We start from the raw sequence: 19461 nt of genomic DNA, 5'->3' as shown, positions 1-19461 counted from the left end.
GGAATTGTTATTAAAGAATTTGTAGGATGCAGCTGTCTATTCACAGCACGATGCGTTCATCAAAATAAATCCATCCAAAGCGCTCAGTTTGTGGATTTGTCCTCCTGATGCACTAAAATAAGAAATGTTAATTTCTCGCAGACTATTACCAGATGATTCTAAATATCTGCCAAACAGGAATGTCTGTTTCCTTCTGAGGAATTTCCATAATAAAATCCTGGCACCATAGCTGAGGAGGATAGTTTTATATAAACAGAGAAAAACAGCAGCGAGTATTTTCCCCGAGCACAGTTTTAGCTACAATTTACCAATACTGCTTAGTTATTTCTGTTTTCTTTTATGCTTTTGTTTTGAAACATAATGCAGTTTTACCTGGATGCCCTCCCGGATATTTACGAATGTGCTCGGTGTGTTGACTGGCTTCGCTAAAGGCAAGACCTCCAGAAAATCTGGAGGCTTCGCCGTCTCGCCCCTTCCCCCACCCACACTTCCAGAGGGGAGAAAGGGTTAAGGACTGTTGGAGAAGAGCGGGGCGGGGAGGGAGCCCCGAGGAGGCCTCGGAGCAGCAGGCCTCGTCTGCAGGTGCAGCTTCCATCAGCGGCTCGGCGCGCGGGGGGTTCTGAGCGCCGCTGTGAATTTGGAGGAGGGACCGCGGCCACGGTCGGGACCGCCGCGGCGAGGAGTGGGCGTGGCCTGGTCGGTGTGGATGCTTGTTCGCAAAGATGCTGGGTGCTTTTCAGTGAAGAGCCAGGGCTGTGTGGGGGGAGCGTGTATGTCTGTGTGTGTGTGTGTGTGTGTGTGTGTGTGTGTGTGTGTGTGTGTATGAGACAGAGAGAGAGAGAAAGAGAGTGAGAGAGAGAAAGGAGGGAGAGCCACTGAGAGACCCAGAGGTGCTGAAGACCCAGACGGCGCGGAGAGCCACTCACGATCTTTTGGGGGAGCCCAGTAAATGTGAACATGGGGTCTGTCGCCGGAGCTGTCCTCAAGACGCTACTTCTGTTATCTACTCAAAATTGGAACAGGGTTATAGCTGGGAATTCCTGTAAGTATACAGCAAATGATTTAAAACTTGCAGTGGTGGGGGGGGGGGGGGGCTGTCTGCGAAACTTTAATTCTGTTGTTTTTATGATTATTTTTTGCAACTGGAATTGCTGCAAAGCATATTGCTATAAATGAAGCCTCACTTAAAAATCCTGCGAATGTGACTTGCTTTACACATGTCTTTCTTCCTGGTCTGGTCAAAATATGCAAAGTGTCATTTCTTTTTTTTTGTCCAGGAGCAGACTCTTATCCTCTCATCTTTGAATATTCATTGAATAAAGCTCAAGTTCTAGTAAAACATTAAATTAGCATCTTAACCAGGGAATCGCCTGTGAATGTCTTCATTTCTTCCTTTTTAAGGATTACTGAATTTTATTGGAATTATGTCTAACAGGAAAACAACTGGCAGACCTCACATTATGCTGCATTAGCTTAGGTTTCTGAAGTTTGCAATGGCAGACTGCATCTTTAAAATGATGCCAGGCTGATAACTGAAATGCACTGCAGAATTCAGGAGCAAAATTGGTGGAGGTGAACCTCAGTATTAAGAATTGTGCCCTCACTCCGTATAGAATGAGATTTGAGTACTCTTGAAAGAGGGGGCTTGATTCCTACAGTTTGCTTAAAGGAAAAACATTCAGGTGCTTTGTCAGAAGTATTAATTCTTAAAAGTATTATTTTTAACTTTATACATTTGTGATTGAATATTCTAAGTTATTTGATTCAGGGAAGATTTATTAAGACTTTATTTCTTTTTTAAGTATCATCTGAAATAATTTGGCCGAAGTCCCTTCATCCACTTTTTATTGGAGATAGAAAAAGTTTTAAAAGTTATATTTGGCCTAAATCTCTAAATGGGAGAATTTCTATATCCTCCGTGAATAAGTAAGCTCTGCAAATTCAACTTTTTACCTCTTTCTCTGATTTAAAAAGAAAAGCTCAATTGCTTTTCCAGAAAGGGCTATGAGGCCTGTTCAGGAATTTATGCTGCTGCTGTATAACCAGGGTTATGTTTAGGGGATACGAAGAAGCCAGTAATCAGGCATTTGCTATGGCACATCCCTTGAGGACACTGAAGCACTTTGATGTGGGGAAAACATAATAAATGGCCCACCTGGCACAGGCCAAATGTCCCTTTACACTGTGTGGCTACTGTGATGTCAGGTTTCCATGCAGTATTAGCTCATTTAATGGTATGGTGTATCTATCACTCTGCAAGAGAACATCCCTCAGATGGCTGTCCTGTGTTTCAGATTCAGTTATAATTTGGTTGTATAAGAATTCCATGAGACCAGAAAATTTGCATGTTTTCACCTAGTCACAGTCTTCGAATGCTGTCATGGTAGCATTTGACAAGCGTTGTAGTAGACAAACGGTAACACGACAGACACGCAGACCCCTGCACACAAAGTTTTGCAGAGAAGGCAGAAGTAATTCATCGTCCAACTACAGAAGTTCAACAAAAAAGGAAGGCACTAGAGGTCACTCTTACAATGTGAAGCACATCACTTGAAGCATCCTTCCCTTCAGAAAAGCAGAGCTGGAAGTCTGGCCTAGACACAGTCCTGTCTTTCCAAGACACTGCCTGCGTTTGGGTTTATAATGTGTGAGTGCGATTGATACTTGTTTTATTGATGGTTGTTTATGTTTGTTTTCTTGAAATCCAGTAAAAGGCACATCGACATGAAATAGGTTTCTTTTTGTAACGCATCTTTTAGTGTGTTTAATGAATACATCTCAGAGGAGCTGCTGAGACTTGAGGAGAGCAGGAAATTCAGGGGTGCTTAGCTTTGGCTGAGCCTCCGGCTGACACTCAAAATTCCAACTCCGGTTCTGTATTTTCTCAGCTTTCGTTTGTTCACGAAGTGGTTTAATGCTCTTCTAAGTATTTGAAAAACTTAAAGAACCTATAGAATTTTAAATTATTATGAATTCTTTAAATATTAAAGTTGGAGTTCTTGCTTACCATATATATTGAGTTGACAGTCCTTAAAGTGTCAAAAATGCAGTAAGTGCCCTCATATAATTAACATTGCATCTAGTAATTTCTTGTTAATGTCACCTAGGTGGTATGATTTGCAGCAATATATATAAGAGAAAAATTCATTGCCTAATTTTTATTTTATTCTTTAATAGTTAGGTTTTTTTGTGTGTTTGTTTTTGGGTTTTTTTTGTAAGGAAGCAAGGTCTACTTACTACATAGGAGCTTCATATCTTTTGTCTTGTTTAGAAGAACAAGTGTATATGTTTCCCAGCAAGGTTGGGTTCAGTGTATGGACAAGTGACCATCAACCAGCATAAACATTTTGAAAGTGTTAAAATAACTCCAGTAATTCTTCTGGACAAGACTTTGTGTTAAAACATGAATCAATCTCGGATACCAATATTAAAGTCAGGGAGAACTGAATATAAATAAAGAAAATTAAAGGTCGGTCTCCCAGGTGAATACAAAGACTTTCTCCCTTTATTTACAGCTGATTCACCAGGAGCAAATCTGTTATTCACTGAGTCAGCCCAAAACTATCCCGGGCTGCCAATGTGTAAGTTTTCATGGGACAGCACTCTGTAAACCAGGCACAGCTCAGGGATTAGATGCCCTTTAATTTGAATGTTAGATGGTCTAGTTAATCAACAGGGTGACTTTACATCAGAAGGGTTCTGTGCAGACACACACAAATATACATGTATGTATGTCTATGTGTATGCACATGTGTATATATGTGTATAAATCTGTAAAAAACCACCGGCCCCATGTGTTCACACATATTTGGTGGCTCCGCTTACTCCTCTCACCTGTCTAAAGATGAAGTAGGTTGAATGGACCACATTCTTTGCCTACTAGCACCCTACTTGGCACTTCAAAAGCAGTGAATCAGCCCCAGGTCTTTCCTCTATGTTCTGGTCAAGACAGATTTGTGACTGTATTGAGGTGTTCCTTTCTTGAAAGTTTAGAGACGGATCGTGGTGGAAGGGCTTGCTGTTTCTTACGTTGCACAGGCTGTTGGTTTCTTCACTTGCTACTAAGAGACATGCACGGAGAAGGAAGACCTCTATTTTCATAATTGTTCTTATGGACTCATAGTTTCTTGCTGAACCCTAAGATGTTTTGGGGGGAGAAGCTGACTCACCACAAAAGAAGGAATGGGTGTATATACTAAGGCAAGTAAGAGTCCTGTTGTTATTTTTACTCTTGCAGATCATGTGATGAAGGCTTTCTGACCTCCTCCCCAGCCTTACTTTGAAAATATTTAATGCTCATCAAGTAGCTTATGAATGACTTAATTAGAAGTTAAGTTCTTTCTTTTATCTAATTGAAAAAAAAGGCTTATCTGATACCTACCCTAAGGGAAGCCTGGGAAGGATATGTTGAAATCAGCAATAGGTGAAGGTAATTCCTTGAGCAGATGATCACTTTTGTGGGCTTTGGGATGCTGTGTGAATGCAACTGGACAGATTCCCAAATTGTTCAAACTCCACCTTGTGATTCTTTCTCAAAGCTTCCTTCTTTTTCCTCCTTCTCCCAAGAATTTCTTTCCATGGCAAAAAAATAACTAGACTGTAACAGTGAAGTACTAATAAAATATGATTACATGACACAGTGCATAAATTGCTGAGCTTTGGACATAGAAGTGAGCATGCGCTTTGGCTTCCTTTTCTAGCAATGATACTAGTTTGTTTTCACCAGCTTGGTACATTCTCCCTACTTCTGATTGTAGGCATCCCCAGTAATTTCTAATAAGGGCAGCCTCCACCTCCGGGGATAACGCAGCTCACAGCTAACATGGGATCAAAAGTAGGACTTCCACATGAAACATAGTGCTTACTCTAAGTGATAAACATCATTGTCTCCTGAACTTAATTGCAGAATTTGTATCAGATACAAACAGTTCCTTTAGGGGACCCAATCTCGGTATCAAGATGGAATTAATTTACCTCTTCAGTGAAAACAAATTAATAGAATTGCATAATATCAATTGTCAGATAACGTAATAATATTTAGCTCAGAGGTTGGCGAGATATGGCCCAGTGGCCAAATACAGCCCGGCCCGCTGCCTTGTTTCATAGAGCCTGTGAGCTAAGGGTGGTTTTTATATTTTTAAATGTTTGGAAAAAATTAAAAGCAGAGTTCTTTGTGGTCCAAAAAAGTTACATGAAATTTCAATTTCAGTCATCCATTCCTCTCATTACTAGACCCGTATGGCAAAAATTTGTACTCAATTATTGTTACATTTTGCATTTTATCAATAAAATGTTCTTAAAATTGATGTCCCTCTCTTTCTATAAAGACCTACATGATATTCTTTACTATCTGGCCTTTTATAGATAAAGTTCATTGACACTTAATTTAAGTAACATACAAAATAATGGTGAGACATGGGTCATATATACATTATAGCTCTATGATAAAATTCAGTCTTAATTATTTAGCACAGAAATATGTACTTGTGGAATCATGGTACTGAAAGTAATGCTAGTATTACCAGGAACTATTAAAGAGGAGACCTGCAGATTAGTATCTTCCTCGTGTGTTTCTTCTTCAAGACTTTCTCATTCAGAAATCTATTATTTCTGAATAACATACAGGTATGAATTACTTGCAACTCTTTGTAAAGCTTCAGCATCTTAGATATTTTAAATGAACATTCTGTTGTTATTTTATACTTTCATGAGTGTAAATTATCCCATTCCATACTAATCAGAAACTTGCACTTGGAATCACTGATTGTATGAGGGAGATGATGTTACTGGAAGAGTGTTCTTGTCCCTATGACTTTTACAGTAGCAGCTTCCTACAAATTTTGAAATTGGCAAACTTGCTAGAATAAATTAAAAAATAGATTTTCATTTAAGCACTCCCCACTGAGAATTCATAATAATTAAGCAGGTGCCTTTCACCTACTCATGCCAACATAATTAATTTTTATGTAAATGTCTTGTCCATTTGGAGTTGTATTTACTTTTAGTTTCCAAGAACTGCTCATTGGCCTCATTTTATTTACATTACCCTGTTTAATGTTTTTTTCAGTTAAAAATTTGATGGAGTCTAACATTTTACAAATTCTTTTCACTCTAATTCCATTGTGACATTTTTTTCCAAAGTAAGTAGCCATATGTTAAAATACTTTATTTTTCGTAATTTTGTTTTTAATGGCTCAGCTTTAATGAAGAGTCCTGTCTTACCACCCAAAGACCAGTTTCCAAATCAAAGACAACCAAGGACAGTCTCACAGAGCTCCCTCCAATGTGACTTACTCTGGGTGTCAGCAAGAACTTAGGTGGAGCGCATGACTGCTGTGAACTGATGATGAGGGACAGTGACACTATCATTACATGGCTGTGAATTTTTTCATAGTAGAGTATCAGTCTTGCTCCATAATTATCCATTTTTCTCCATTTGATCCCGTATTTAGAATTTGAGTTACTTTCACCTCAGATAAATCAATATTAGGGCCTTAATATTACCAACTAATGAATTCCACGACCTTTCGGTTGCCAGCTAGTCAGTTTACCTAAGTCCTCCATTCTCCTTTTAAAATCTCCACCTTTCCTCCCTGGTGATTAAAAGTTCACAGACTGACCCAGCCCCTGAAAACAGTAGGAGGAGTTATGAAAGCTTATCCAACATTGTTATATACATCCCAGATATGTATAATTAGGTTGGTAGTGAATATCTCTGGTGAAATATTAAATAATGCAGGCTTTGATCTAATTTTTTTCAGTGGGCTGCTATTTCAATTCTTGCCTAGCTTATTTTTTAAAAATTTTTATTGATTCAGAAATTTTGGCCTCCATTACTTATTTAGTGTTTATCTAGAATTAGTGCTGTTTTTCAAGACAACGAGTATGATAGGGAAGAGGAGACCTCTGGCAGAATATTTGCACAGAATAGGAGATGTTTCAAGAATTCGCTGCATTCATGAGGTGAAATGAGCTGTGTTGGTGGTGGTGGTGATGGTGGAGTGAATTCTCAGAGAGTATGTGGATAATTGTTTGAAGGGCGCTTTCAATTATGGACTTTTAAAAATACTCTTTAACAAACCAAGCTTTAAAAACAGGTCTTGAATTGTAGGATAAAATGCTAAGGTCACTTAAAAGATCTAAGAAAGAGAAATAAATGCCCTGAACTAAGTGAGGACAAAAATTAGGGAGCTTTAGGAGACCCTATGATTATCACTCAAAGTCCTTCTAAAAGAATGAACTCATTGAAAAGCCTCACTTAACTAGAGATACTTAAATGAAATAATTTAGTCTGGAGATGTATGTTGTAATTTGAAGGCTTTGAGGGTTTTTTCTTAAAAACAGACTTAAAAATTTCTTGAGAAATAATAGTTTAACCATAACTCTAAATGACAGTAAATTGCATTTCTAAATAACAGAAGTATCATTGACCATTGGATTATCTTCTTGACTGCTTTTTTAGGGGGAAACTGATGTCTGAGGTTGCAACATTTACATTTTTTTCATGGGCTCTAAGGCTAGCTATCCACCTGTGTGCCTCAATTAGGTACACATGTGTGTGTGTATGCATATATGTATTTTTTTATTTGACTTCTCCAACCAGCTTTCCTTGTTTTTTAAACTGTGAATTTCAACCTTCCCCAATGCTGACTGCTCCAGAGTCCATTTGGTACAGACCAAATCTGATATGCTCCTGCACAAGTAAAGATATTTTTGTTTCCTAATTGATTTCTGGAGGGTAAAGTTTTTGTCCAAATGTCTTTTGCTGAAGTATTCACGTACATGGTACCTGAAACTACAGTGTTATGGAAACGTAAAGAATGTACATGTAAAGTGCATTTCAACTTCTCATTATTCCTTCAGTTCTCTTGAGGAAAATTGGCATATGAAGAGGAAGTGTATGTGTTTGCTTTGGTTTTGTTTTTTTCCCCTCCCCATGGATTTTTGTCATGGTTCATGGAAAAGTGGTACGCTGGTAATAAAATCAGAGACATAGCATAACAGGAGGTAAAATTGGGTCTGTTTATATTACAGTTAATGAGTCATTCCATTGTAATAATTGGGAAAGTGAGTGAAGCTTGAAAACATTTGACATTTTAAGTAGTTTAAAATTAGTAACTATAAAAGTTTTTAATGCCATAAGTATTTAATAGAGCAGTGATGAAATTTACCTCTAAGGTTTTTAAATCACAAAGGAAAAAAATGGTATGATACGTATCAGTTGGCTATAGCTCTAATTACTTTTTTTATTAAGTACTTCTCATTACTTGGCAGTGCTCTAGAATAAGATATTATGTGCTTCTAAATCATAAAAGGCATATTTGTTTCTGTGACCATATTTTCCCCCACTGGCAATTATGGTACTTACAACTGAGGTCATAGGTTGGTATTAGTTTAGAAACAGCATGCAAATATATAAATTCACCTGCCTTCCTAAATTGCATTTATCGTATAGTTTCAAAGCAAACTGTAACTTTTTTTTTTATTTTTATTTTTTTTTTAATTTTTTTTTTCAACGTTTATTTATTTTTGGGACAGAGAGAGACAGAGCATGAACGGGGGAGGAGCAGAGAGAGAGGGAGACACAGAATCGGAAACAGGCTCCAGGCTCTGAGCCATCAGCCCAGAGCCCGGCGCGGGGCTCGAACTCACGGACCGCGAGATCGTGACCTGGCTGAAGTCGGACGCTTAACCGACTGCGCCACCCAGGCGCCCTGTAACTTTTAATTTTATTACTTGATTTCCTCTGCAGTTATAACCTATATATGGAGATTTTTTTAAATGCCCTTTAAATAAGGGCACTGATAAACTCTTTTTGGAATTGGTTGCAAACCTTAGAGTTGGTAGATACCTGGATGATATTGAATAGATGTCTCAGCTGAAGGACCCACACCTGAGAGCACCATGGTTTCCTGTCAACATGACCTTTGCTCTGTCAGACTCAAGAGAGAGATTTTTGGGAAAATTTGAGAAAGTGAAATTTCTCTCTGGGCTAATAATTGTGCCCTAAGGGGTGTGTGTGTGTGTGTGTGTGTGTGTGTGTGTGTACTTAGATCTTCAGGACATCTTTAGTTTTCAAAGATATTGTTATGTGTTTGTCTTTTAAAATATATTGATTAGCAGATAGCCAAACAGAAAGAAGGAGCTAAATTGAAAATGGCCTGTAAGGGAAATGAGTTGCTGAGATGAAATTGTCAGTGCGTGTGTGTGTGTGTGCGCGCACACATGCATGTGAGTGTGCACGCATGTGTGCTCACGTGCTTATCTTGGAAGATACTCTTGGTGGGAATTGGGGAATGGTTCATATTGGTGGAGAAATGGAAAACATTGCCCCTGAGTGGTACATTTTTAACTAAGTAATGTTGGAGTATAGAGTAGGATTCTTTCTTTGTTGCTACCATACCAGAATAATCTCTGGTATAGTTTTAAAACTGTATGTGGGATTAAAAATTAGCAAGAGGTCTTTCTGGATTTAACTTCACCTCATCCCAAACAGAGGGGCAATGTTGCTCTTTTGTGATCCCACAGTGCTTTATTTTCTAGGATATGACATGGAGAACTCACAGACTCGAACACTTAACTTCTAGCTGGTCCCACGTTGCTAGTCTTTCTGAACATGACAACGAAGGCAGAAAATGGCTGGAGAGATTTTGGCTTAAATGCCAGTAGATAAATTGAAGCAGACTGTAACTCTCGAAGACAGTGCAGTAAAGTGACACTGGTGCCAAGAGAAGGGCATTATAAACAAAGTTTAACATTGTTCACATCAAGCAGTGTGGAGGTTCCTCAGAAAATTAAAAATAGACCTACCCTACGACCCAGCAATAGCACTGCTAGGAATTTATCCAAGGGATACAGGAGTACTGATGCATAGGGGCACTTGGACCCCAATGTTCATAGCAGCACTCTCAACAATAGCCAAATTATGGAAAGAGCCTAAATGTCCATCAACTGATGAATGGATAAAGAAATTGTGGTTTATATACACAATGGAGTACTACGTGGCAATGAGAAAAAATGAAATATGGCCTTTGGTAGCAACGTGGATGGAACTGGAGAGTGTGATGCTAAGTGAAATAAGCCATACAGAGAAAGACAGATACCATATGGTTTCACTCTTATGTGGATCCTGAGAAACTTAACAGGAACCCATGGGGGAGGGGAAGGAAAAAAAAAAAAAAAGAGGTTAGAGTGGGAGAGAGCCAAAGCATAAGAGACTCTTAAAAACTGAGAATAGGGGCGCCTGGGTGGCGCAGTCGGTTAAGCGTCCGACTTCAGCCAGGTCACGATCTCAAGGTCCGTGAGTTCGAGCCCCGCGTCAGGCTCTGGGCTGATGGCTCGGAGCCTGGAGCCTGTTTCCGATTCTGTGTCTCCCTCTCTCTCTGCCTCTCCCCCGTTCATGCTCTGTCTCTCTCTGTCCCAAAAATAAATAAACGTTGAAAAAAAAATTAAAAAACAAACAAACAAAAAAAAAAACTGAGAACAAACTGAGGGTTGATGGGGGGTGGGAGAGAGGGAAGGGTGGGTGATGGGTATTGAGGAGGGCACCTTTTGGGATGAGCACTGGGTGTTGTATGGAAACCAATTTGACAATAAATTTCATATATTAAAAAAAAAAAACATTGTTCACATCATTCACTTTTATCTCTCGATTTTGGCTGATTTTAAACAAAAAGAATCCATCTCTAAGACGGGAAGCTCCGTGAAAGCTTAGCGATCCTCTTAATTAAGGATTTATAATACATATTTACATTTGCCATATTTTGGATGTTTAGGACTTAATTAAAAGAACACTGCTGAAATAAAAACAATTCTATCTTAAGTGGTGGCGAGGGAATTCTGTGCGAGGTTATAAAGCTGCTCAGATAGGCTCTTTTGTTCCACTGTGTATATGATTTCTGTGCTTGTTTGAAGTGTTGTGCTTTAACATGGAGTCTGTATTATAATCCTGTTAAGAAAACGTCAGGCACCTGTGAAATGTCATAACACAATCTTTTAAGGATCATAAGATGTGTAGCCTTTCCTTAAACAAACAAAAGAGAGGATGATTTGGGAAAGGAAGTAGGCTACATTTAAGAAAGCAAAGAGCAAACAATGAAGGTAACATTTGGTTTCTTAAACTCATAGCATCCTATAGGACCTAATCACAAAACAGAACGTGGTGAAATAAAGTATCTCATAGTCAAATATCTATTAGAGAAATGGAAAAAGTGGGCTAATAAAATATGAGGTAGAATTTTAGGTACTAAGAATAAAATGATGGTCATCATAATTTGCTATGCTTGACATATAAAACTGAGCCATTTAGTGGTGTGGCCTTGTAAATGACCACATTCATTTCTTGAAAGCCTTGCTGTGTGCTTGCCTATGGAATGGTTTCTCTACGCGCACGTGCGTGCCTGCGTGTGTGTGTGTGTGTGTGTGTGTGTGTGTGTGTGTGTAGTTGCAACATGAAACAGATTAGCATGAAAAGAATGTATGTAGTATTAGTAATCAGTGAAACATTCTCCAGAGAAGATGCTGGCAGTTCTCTGATTTTCTGAATTAGCAAAATTGAGCCTTGATCATTTTCCTTTTTCCTTCTTCTGGGTTTGAGGATGATCTGGCTGTGGCATCTGTCATCTTACAGATTGCCAGGGTTGATTTGGCTGGTAGGACCAGCACAGCAGCTGTCTCCTTCTTCCCTCATGACTTCCTGGGACTTCAGTTCCTTCCGTTCCACATCATGCGTGATTTTTAAATACTACACATATTATTGTATTTTTAAGGAAGCCTGCCGTAATACATTGATATCTTTAATCAATTTTAAGGTTTTATCGAAAAAGAAAGTAACTCCTGCCTTGTAGCACTATCTCATTGCTAGGTGTTTCCAACAGTAAGTTCAGCCTTATTAGCACAGCAAATATCTTTGTCCTCTGTATTCATCGATTGTTCCGTGTTCCTCTGTCTCAGCTGCTGTGTCTCTACCACAGGGCTGCCCCTCCCCATGTCCTCTGGCCTTTATGACCTGGCCTTTACATCTGCTGTTCCCTTTGCCTGATGGCCATCAATCACTTCTCTCTAAATCCTCCTGAAAAACGTCTACCTAAAGCAAACCCAACTTCCTTCCTCAGTGGAGTCTTCCCTGATCAAACCATCTCAACTGTCACCATCTTGGCAGATGCCCCGTAGCACCTTGCGTGCTCACCTATTCCTGCCCTGATCACAGACTCTCAAAGTGTGTTTTTAGAGAATATGTCTCCTTTACAAAATGGTGAAATCTTTGAAAGGCGAAGGTATTATTTTAATCATTTCTGTGTCTGCAACACCTGGCATGGTGCCTGGAGAAAAGAGGATATTCGGTAGATGTGAAAAGAATACACCAAAAGGTGACTTATCTGGATTTTTTTCACTTGAAATGCCAAAAAAGAGAGGAGATGAACAGAATCAGGGTAAGCTGGAGCAATGTGTGTTTTTTAAAGATAAGATGTATTTTGGGGCCTCTGGTGGCTCAGTCGGTTAGGCATCTGACTTCGGCTCAGGTCATGATCTCACGATTAGTAGGTTTGAGCCCCATTTCAGGCTCAGAGCAGAGCCTGGAGCCTGCTTCGGATTCTGTGTCTCCCTCTCTCTCTACCCCTCCCCTGCTCGTGCTCTGTCTCTCTCACTCAAAAATAAATAAACATTAAAAAAATTTCTTTAAAAAGATTACTTAACATTTTTATTTAGGAGACCATGTATTTTTCCTTTTAAAAAAAAACCATTTTTGCCTTTGTATTTATCTCTGGTATATTTCATTTAGATAGGCTGAGTACTTGATTCTCATGTGTCATAATCCACTAGAATGAATATCATCACAGCCAACCAGTTCTTACTGGCTCTCGCTATCTCTATCTTCCCCTCCCCACCCCCTTTCATATTATAATTTGATAGGCCACTGTCTCACATCATGTTTGGACTAAGGACTCAGTGGACAGGCAAACACAAAACACATCAGGAGTATAAAGTTCGAAGCGTGCCTGTCACTGTCCGGGTCATCCTTGCGCCGCCCCATCTCTGCAGCACCTGCCAGTGATCTCCTCCAGTTTGGAAGTTGTACTACAAAGTTGTTTTTGCATTCCAGAAGAAATCTTCAACTTCTTCATCTATCTTGGACTTCAGTTTCTTTATGTTGGCTTGTATTTTACATTTTCCCATTTGAAGACTTTTTTCCTTTACGGAGGGTAGAAGAAAAGTAAATTAGTTCTCCTTTTTTAATATGAAATTTATTGTCAATGTTTATAGCAGCACTTTTAACAATAGCCAAATTGTGGAAAGAGCCTAAATGTCCATCACCTGATGAATGGATAAAGAAATTGTGGTTTATATACACAATGGAATACTATGTGGCAATGAGAAAGAATGAAATATGGCCCTTTGTAGCAACATGGATGGAACTGGAGAGTGTGATGCTAAGTGAAATAAGTCATGCAGAGAAAGACAGATACCATATATTTTCACTCTTATGTGGATCCTGAGAAACTTAACAGAAGACTATGGAGGAGGGGAAGGAAAAAAAAGGGTTAGAGATGGAGGAAGCCAAAACATAAGAGACTCTTAAAAACTGAGAATAAACTGAGGGTTGATGGGGGGGTGGGAGGAAGGGGAGGGTGGGTGATGGGCATTGAGGAAGGCACCTGTTGGGATGAGCACTGGGTGTTGTATGGAAACCAATTTGACAATAAATTTCATATTTAAAAAAAAAGAAATTGTGGTTTATATACACAGTGGAGTACTACGTGGCAATGAGAAAGAATGAAATATGGCCTTTTGTAGTTCTCTATTTTTTTTTAACGTTATATCATTAACTTTATAAAGAGTGTAACCGCTGCTTCCTTTGTCTTCTCTTCCCTACATAAGCAAAACTTCATTGCCTTTACCTATTTTTACAAGTGCTCATGAATTCTGGGCTTTTATTTTCCTCTTTGAATTGTATGCGTATTCTTTTTGTTAATTTCCTGTAAATATTCATCACTCTTTTTAGATTCCCTTCATGTTTCTTACTCTTCACTGTGTACCTTTAGGATTGTCATTGCCGGAATTCTAGAGTTCATAGCTTCTTGCATATGTTGACCTATGTTATTATTAATATTGACAGATATTCCTTTTGTGTGGCACTCTGTAGACTCTAAGGTGGTGGAGGCAGACATTATTATCATTATTTACAAACTAGGAAATGGAAATTTAGGACGTACTTCCAAAGCCATGAGTAAGGGCGAGGGGAGCTAAGGCTTGGACTTGATTTCCATGATGCCAAATCTATTGCTCTTTGAAATGGAATACACTCATATTCTCTCTGAGCCTTTGGAATCACCTCCCCTGAATAAGAGGACCCCACATGTGCTTGGTCTCAAGCTTCCTTCTCTGACATAAGTTATAAGGCATCATGCTTACTTTCTTTGCAAGGATTCTGTTACTTGTATTTTATCAACAAGTTCTTCTTTACTCTTCAGAGTGATGTGTCAAGCATCACTTGGTGTATACACCTGTAAAATCCTCTGAATGTCCATTGACTCCCCTTGCTCCTTGGTACCAAAGACCTACCCACTCAGTTAAGTTCCTTCTTTGAGTCACCAATCCCAAGAACAGGTTATAAGGGACTAAAAATGCTCCAATTGCCAAGAAAAAACAACTCCTTTCTGCAAGATGGTGACACTGTGTGACCCAGGCATTCTGCCAGTATTGTTTCTTTCTCACTTAACCCCTCTCCTTCCCCATTCCCTTCTCTATTCCCTTTGGGTATTGTATGGTCTGCAAAGCCCGCCATAACAAATAGCACAGACTGGGAGGCTTAGACAACAGAAAGTTATTTTCTCGTAGTTCTAGAGGTTGGGACTCAAAGTGCCAGCAGGGTTTCTGGTGAGGACTTTCTTCCTGGCTTGCAGATGGCCACCTTCATACTATGTCCTCACATGGCCTTTCCGCTGGGTGTGTGATCAGTCAGAGAGACGTCTGGTGTCTCTTCCTCTTCTTGTAAGGACACCAGTTACATCCCACTAGGGGGGCCTGGCCCTTGAAAGGCCCTACTTTTATGATTTCAGTTAACCTTAATTATCTCCTTAAAGGCTTTGTCTCCAAATAGAGTCATATTGAGGGTTAAGGCTCCAATATATGAATTTTGAGGCAGGGGGGGCGCAATTCAGTCCATAATGAATGTTCTTCCTGCCTCAACTGCCTGAATAAAATGAATCTTCTCTTGATATTTGGGAGAATTTTTGAAAGTTCAGCAGCAGATATGTTGTTTTTACTGATCGAAACTTAGGTGAGTGAAGTCGTCTTCCAGTTGAATCCCTCCTCAGTGGCATTGCTAGGATGACACCCAAGGTACTCATCTATTACTCCTCCTGCCTGGTTGCCACGGGTGCTGGCTCCCACTGCCCTGTCTCTTCAACGTTTCTTTCCTTTTATCGACACCTGGTGCTCTCCACCTGTCTGCCTGAGAGTTTCTCATATCCTCTAGAGGAACTCATCTTCATGACACCAAGAATGCCTTCCTATAATATCACAGTGGTTTTTTAGCTTTGAAGCAAGTCATTTTCTTTGTGTGCACTATTCTGTTATAAATTTTCCTTCCACCAAGTCTTAGAGATAATACAGGATGATAATTTACTTCCCTTTATCAAAATCACATCTTTATCTGTCACCCACCCTGCCATGTCTTACATCACAAATATTTTTTTTAAGTTTTGTTTTTTAAAAATGTTTGTTTATTTTGAGAGAGAGAGAGAGTGAGCACTAGTGGGAGAGGGGCAGAGAGACAGGGAGAGAGAGAACCCCAAGCAGGCTCTGCACTGTCAGCACAGAGCCCGACATAGGACTTGAACCCACGAACCTGTGAGATCATGGCCTTGACCGAAACCAAGAGTTAGTTGCTTAGCCAACTGAACCACCTAGGTGCCCTATCACAAATAGTATTTTATCCCTCTCCAAATTACTTTCTCCTCTGTGTTACCAAGCTCCAGTTGTGTTGTGATTCGCTCTATGTGTTTCTCATGTCCCCTTATCAAAAGTTGATTTTGCAGGTTGTTTTCTTTGGCACTTTCCTGCTTTTTATTTGCAAATCTCAGAGCACACAGATTCTCCCTTTTCTTCCTGTGATCCTTGTATGTCTAGCCACAAACAAACAAGACATAAATAAAATGAAAAAACAACCATGATTCTAATAACTTCCTTAAATTCAATTTAAAATTTGTCTAATTTTAAATTTGTAGAATGCCCTCTAGTATTGGGAACTGGAACAGATGTTTGCCCTACATTATTTCGCTCAATCTTGACACAGCATCTGTTCGCACCCAGTCTTTCCTCTTATGGGTGTTTTTCCATCCTCTCCAGTGCATTTCTCTTGTGGCTAAATAGTCTTTGTATTTATCTTTTCTAATGGTTCATAATAATCTATCAAGTGGATGTGCTCTTATTTAAACATTCCTCTGTTTTGAACCAATTGATTGTTCATTGATTTATTTGTAAATTCTCCTAGTCTCCCAGTATCTGCTTGTCCTGGTATATGGTTATCTTCAGATTCCTCATAGTATCTTAAGCCATTTGCAAGCGTCAAGGTCATGAAGGGTTCCATGTCTTTGTCCCCTTCGTCTGGCAAGAAAATCTGAATTTCTTTTGGAAGGAGAAATTTAAAGCAGTAGCTGTCTTACACCCTTCCCTTTCCTGCTCAAGGATTTATAACACTTGAAGATGGTTCAGTGTCTCTTCTAGCAGTATCATTTGTTCAAGCGTGGATCAGAGGAGGTGGGTAGAGATTGCCATGTCTGACACATCTCAGAAGCACATCTGTCACCCTGCAGGAAACCCGCTCACTCATCAATTGGTCCTGTCAGCTCTACACAGCGCTGTCTCTTCTCTGCAGCCCTCAGCAGCATTGCCGATCCCCCCTACACGTGTCCCTCTCAGGAGCTCCATGCCCCGGCCTCTGATGGGCTGCTGCAAACACTGCTTTTTGGTTGTCCCCATGAGCCTCATGTTTTCTCCAAAAGGCATGAGTCATTATTTATGGCAAGAGCCCCTTAAATGCCGTATCACTCTTCCCTTGGTACTGACTTTGGTAATCCTTCTGTTGTCGTAAGAGTTTTGTCTTCCTTTTTAAAAACCTTATGATTTCTTTCATCTTTTTGAGAAAAATTTCAACATCTCATGAAAACAGACTAGTATTCCTCAATATTTTTATTCCCTCCAAAGTCAAGGAAAGCAACCCAAATTTAATGAAGATCAAAATGAAAAAGAAAACATTTCAGATTTACAATTTTGAATGAGAGCTGTTTCCATTGCTAAATCAACACCTGTGCTACTTGAGATTGTCTCCCAGAGAGTGGAAAGGATTCTGTGAAATATCAGATATGTCTTTGAGTGGGTTTCCTCATTAATCCCAACCCATTTATAAAAAAGAACAGTATCAGAAGCATTAAGGGCACTTTGTGCTTCCCTCTTTCTCTATTGACCCCTATTCATCTAGCCCAGTTCTTTGTATAGTTATGCCTGAGGCTCTTAAAATTTCCTTCTTCCCTTGTATAAGTAATACACTACGCCTTTAAAGATCTGCCCTATCAAGCAAAGCAATGAGACTTCCATTTTAATACTGTTTCCTTTGATGACAATATTGACAAGATGCTTGCTAGTTCCTTCATCTTCTTGATGACACAAGTGAAAAATATTAAGGGAAAATGATTTCATCAGGCTTTAGTTAATTGGTCTAAAATGAATTTCTTATTAATTTGTATAATAAATTTGTTGGGTGGACTTCTGTGACTCTGCAGTTAAGGCAGTCTCTCACAAAGTACACCTTCGTAGTTTTATAGCTTGGAACTAATAGGATATTGTTGAAAATAAATGTATTTAATCACATATTTCATATGCTTGGCAAAATACCAGATGAAATACTACAAGCAAATGTTTCAACTTAGAGTTGAAATTTATTTCTTCTCCTGGAATGAACTATTTTTGTTTTTAGTTAAAAGACAAAATTGATGCCCAGAACCAATGGAGCGTTTGAAACTGAGAGTTGTGATAAGTTTTGTACTTTACATTCAATGGATGTTTCCTTTTTTCTTTTATTTTGTATTTTGTATTTTATTATTTTTTAATATGAAATTTATTGTCAGATTGGTTTCCATACAACACCCAGTGTTCATCCCAACAGGTGCCTCAATGGATGTTTCTTAAGCTATACATTCTTCTAAATGCAAAAGGTGCAAGCAGACTAAGTCCCTGCCTGTCTGCCCAGTTGCCATTTCAAAGGTTCTGTTTCTTTCCTTCCTTCTTTCTTTTTCTTTCTTTCTTTCTTTCTTTCTTTCTTTCTTTCTTTCTTTCTTTCCTTCCTTCCTTCCTTCCTTCCTTCCTTCCTTCCTTCCTTCCTTCCTTCCTTCCTTGCTGGGCATTCAGCAGTTTCATTTTATTTTATTTTATTTTATTTTATTTTATTTATTATCTTTTTAAATATAATTTATTTAAAAATTGGCTAATATACAGTGTGTAAAGTGTGCTCTTGGTTTTTGAGGTAGATACCCATGGTTCCTTGCTTACATACAGCACCCAGTGCTCATCCCAACAGGTGCCCTCCTCAATGCCCATCACCCATTTTCCCCTCTCCCCCATGCTCCCATCAAGCCTCAGATTGTTCTCTGTATTTAAGAGTCTCTTATGGTTTGTCTCCCTCCCTCTCTGTTTGTAACTATTTTGCCCCCTTCCCTTCCTCCATGGTTCTGCTTATTTCTAAACAAGCTTCCAATGAGATGTACAGAAAAACAAATATCAGAGTTACCCTAGAGTTTCTGGATTTTGGAGGTTGGGTAAGCAAATTATCCATCCATCCACTGAAACTCTCAAAGAGCTACCTGTGAGTTTCTTGTTGTAGTCAGGGTAGGGGTATAAAATCAGAAATCCCTGCATTCAGAGAACCAAAACCAAATGGGGAAGACAGAAAGACATGCCTTACAGTCACTAATAAAAGGCAGGCTGTGACACACACTCCATTTCAATCTAGATTCCTGGAGTAATGACATTCTGATTTATTTGGTAAACTCTTGTTGACCATGTGCTTCCTCTCATGTCCTTTAAAAATCAATAAATGACCAGTAATACTACTAGAATTGATATAAGATGAGTTTTTGTATTTTTCACCAACTTTGAGTGGATAGTTCAGAAATTTATCCCCACAAATTACACTGGATGAATGTGGTCCATGTTAAATGAACTCTGAAATTGTATGCTTTGGGATCCTGGTTATTTTTCAGTTGGCACTGATGATTCAGAGGATTATGCTTAAGGAAGAAATACTAGTTAAATATATTATAAAAATTCTTGGTGAAATAATGTTTACAATCCCTAGATATATTTGGTTTCATACAATTACTCTTCACTGGATTACATGATTCTTCCTTCCATCTGTTAAAGCCTTCCTCACCCTTGTAATTTCTGAGGCCTCTTGGGGTTTCA

The 19461-nt window shown here is 39.0% G+C and overlaps 1 protein-coding gene across 1 annotated transcript in view; it reads left to right on the top strand.

Moving 5' to 3' along the window:
• The first annotated feature begins 518 nt into the window (after nt 1-518).
• CNTNAP4 (contactin associated protein family member 4) overlaps nt 519-19461 on the top strand; it is a 262236-nt gene continuing 243293 nt past the window's right edge. The window contains exon 1 of the mRNA XM_086688863.1: nt 519-1042. Coding sequence (XP_086544989.1) covers nt 958-1042 — 85 coding nt within the window. The 5' untranslated portion in view covers nt 519-957. The remainder of the gene's footprint in view (nt 1043-19461) is intronic.

The sequence above is a fragment of the Puma concolor genome, chromosome E2 (genome assembly GCF_028749965.1).
Source record: "Puma concolor isolate L17-30 chromosome E2, mPumCon1.1.hap2, whole genome shotgun sequence".
In the NCBI taxonomy this organism is placed as follows: domain Eukaryota; kingdom Metazoa; phylum Chordata; class Mammalia; order Carnivora; family Felidae; genus Puma; species Puma concolor.
Note: the sequence above shows the minus strand (reverse complement) of the source record. Positions and strands in the feature narration are given on the sequence as shown.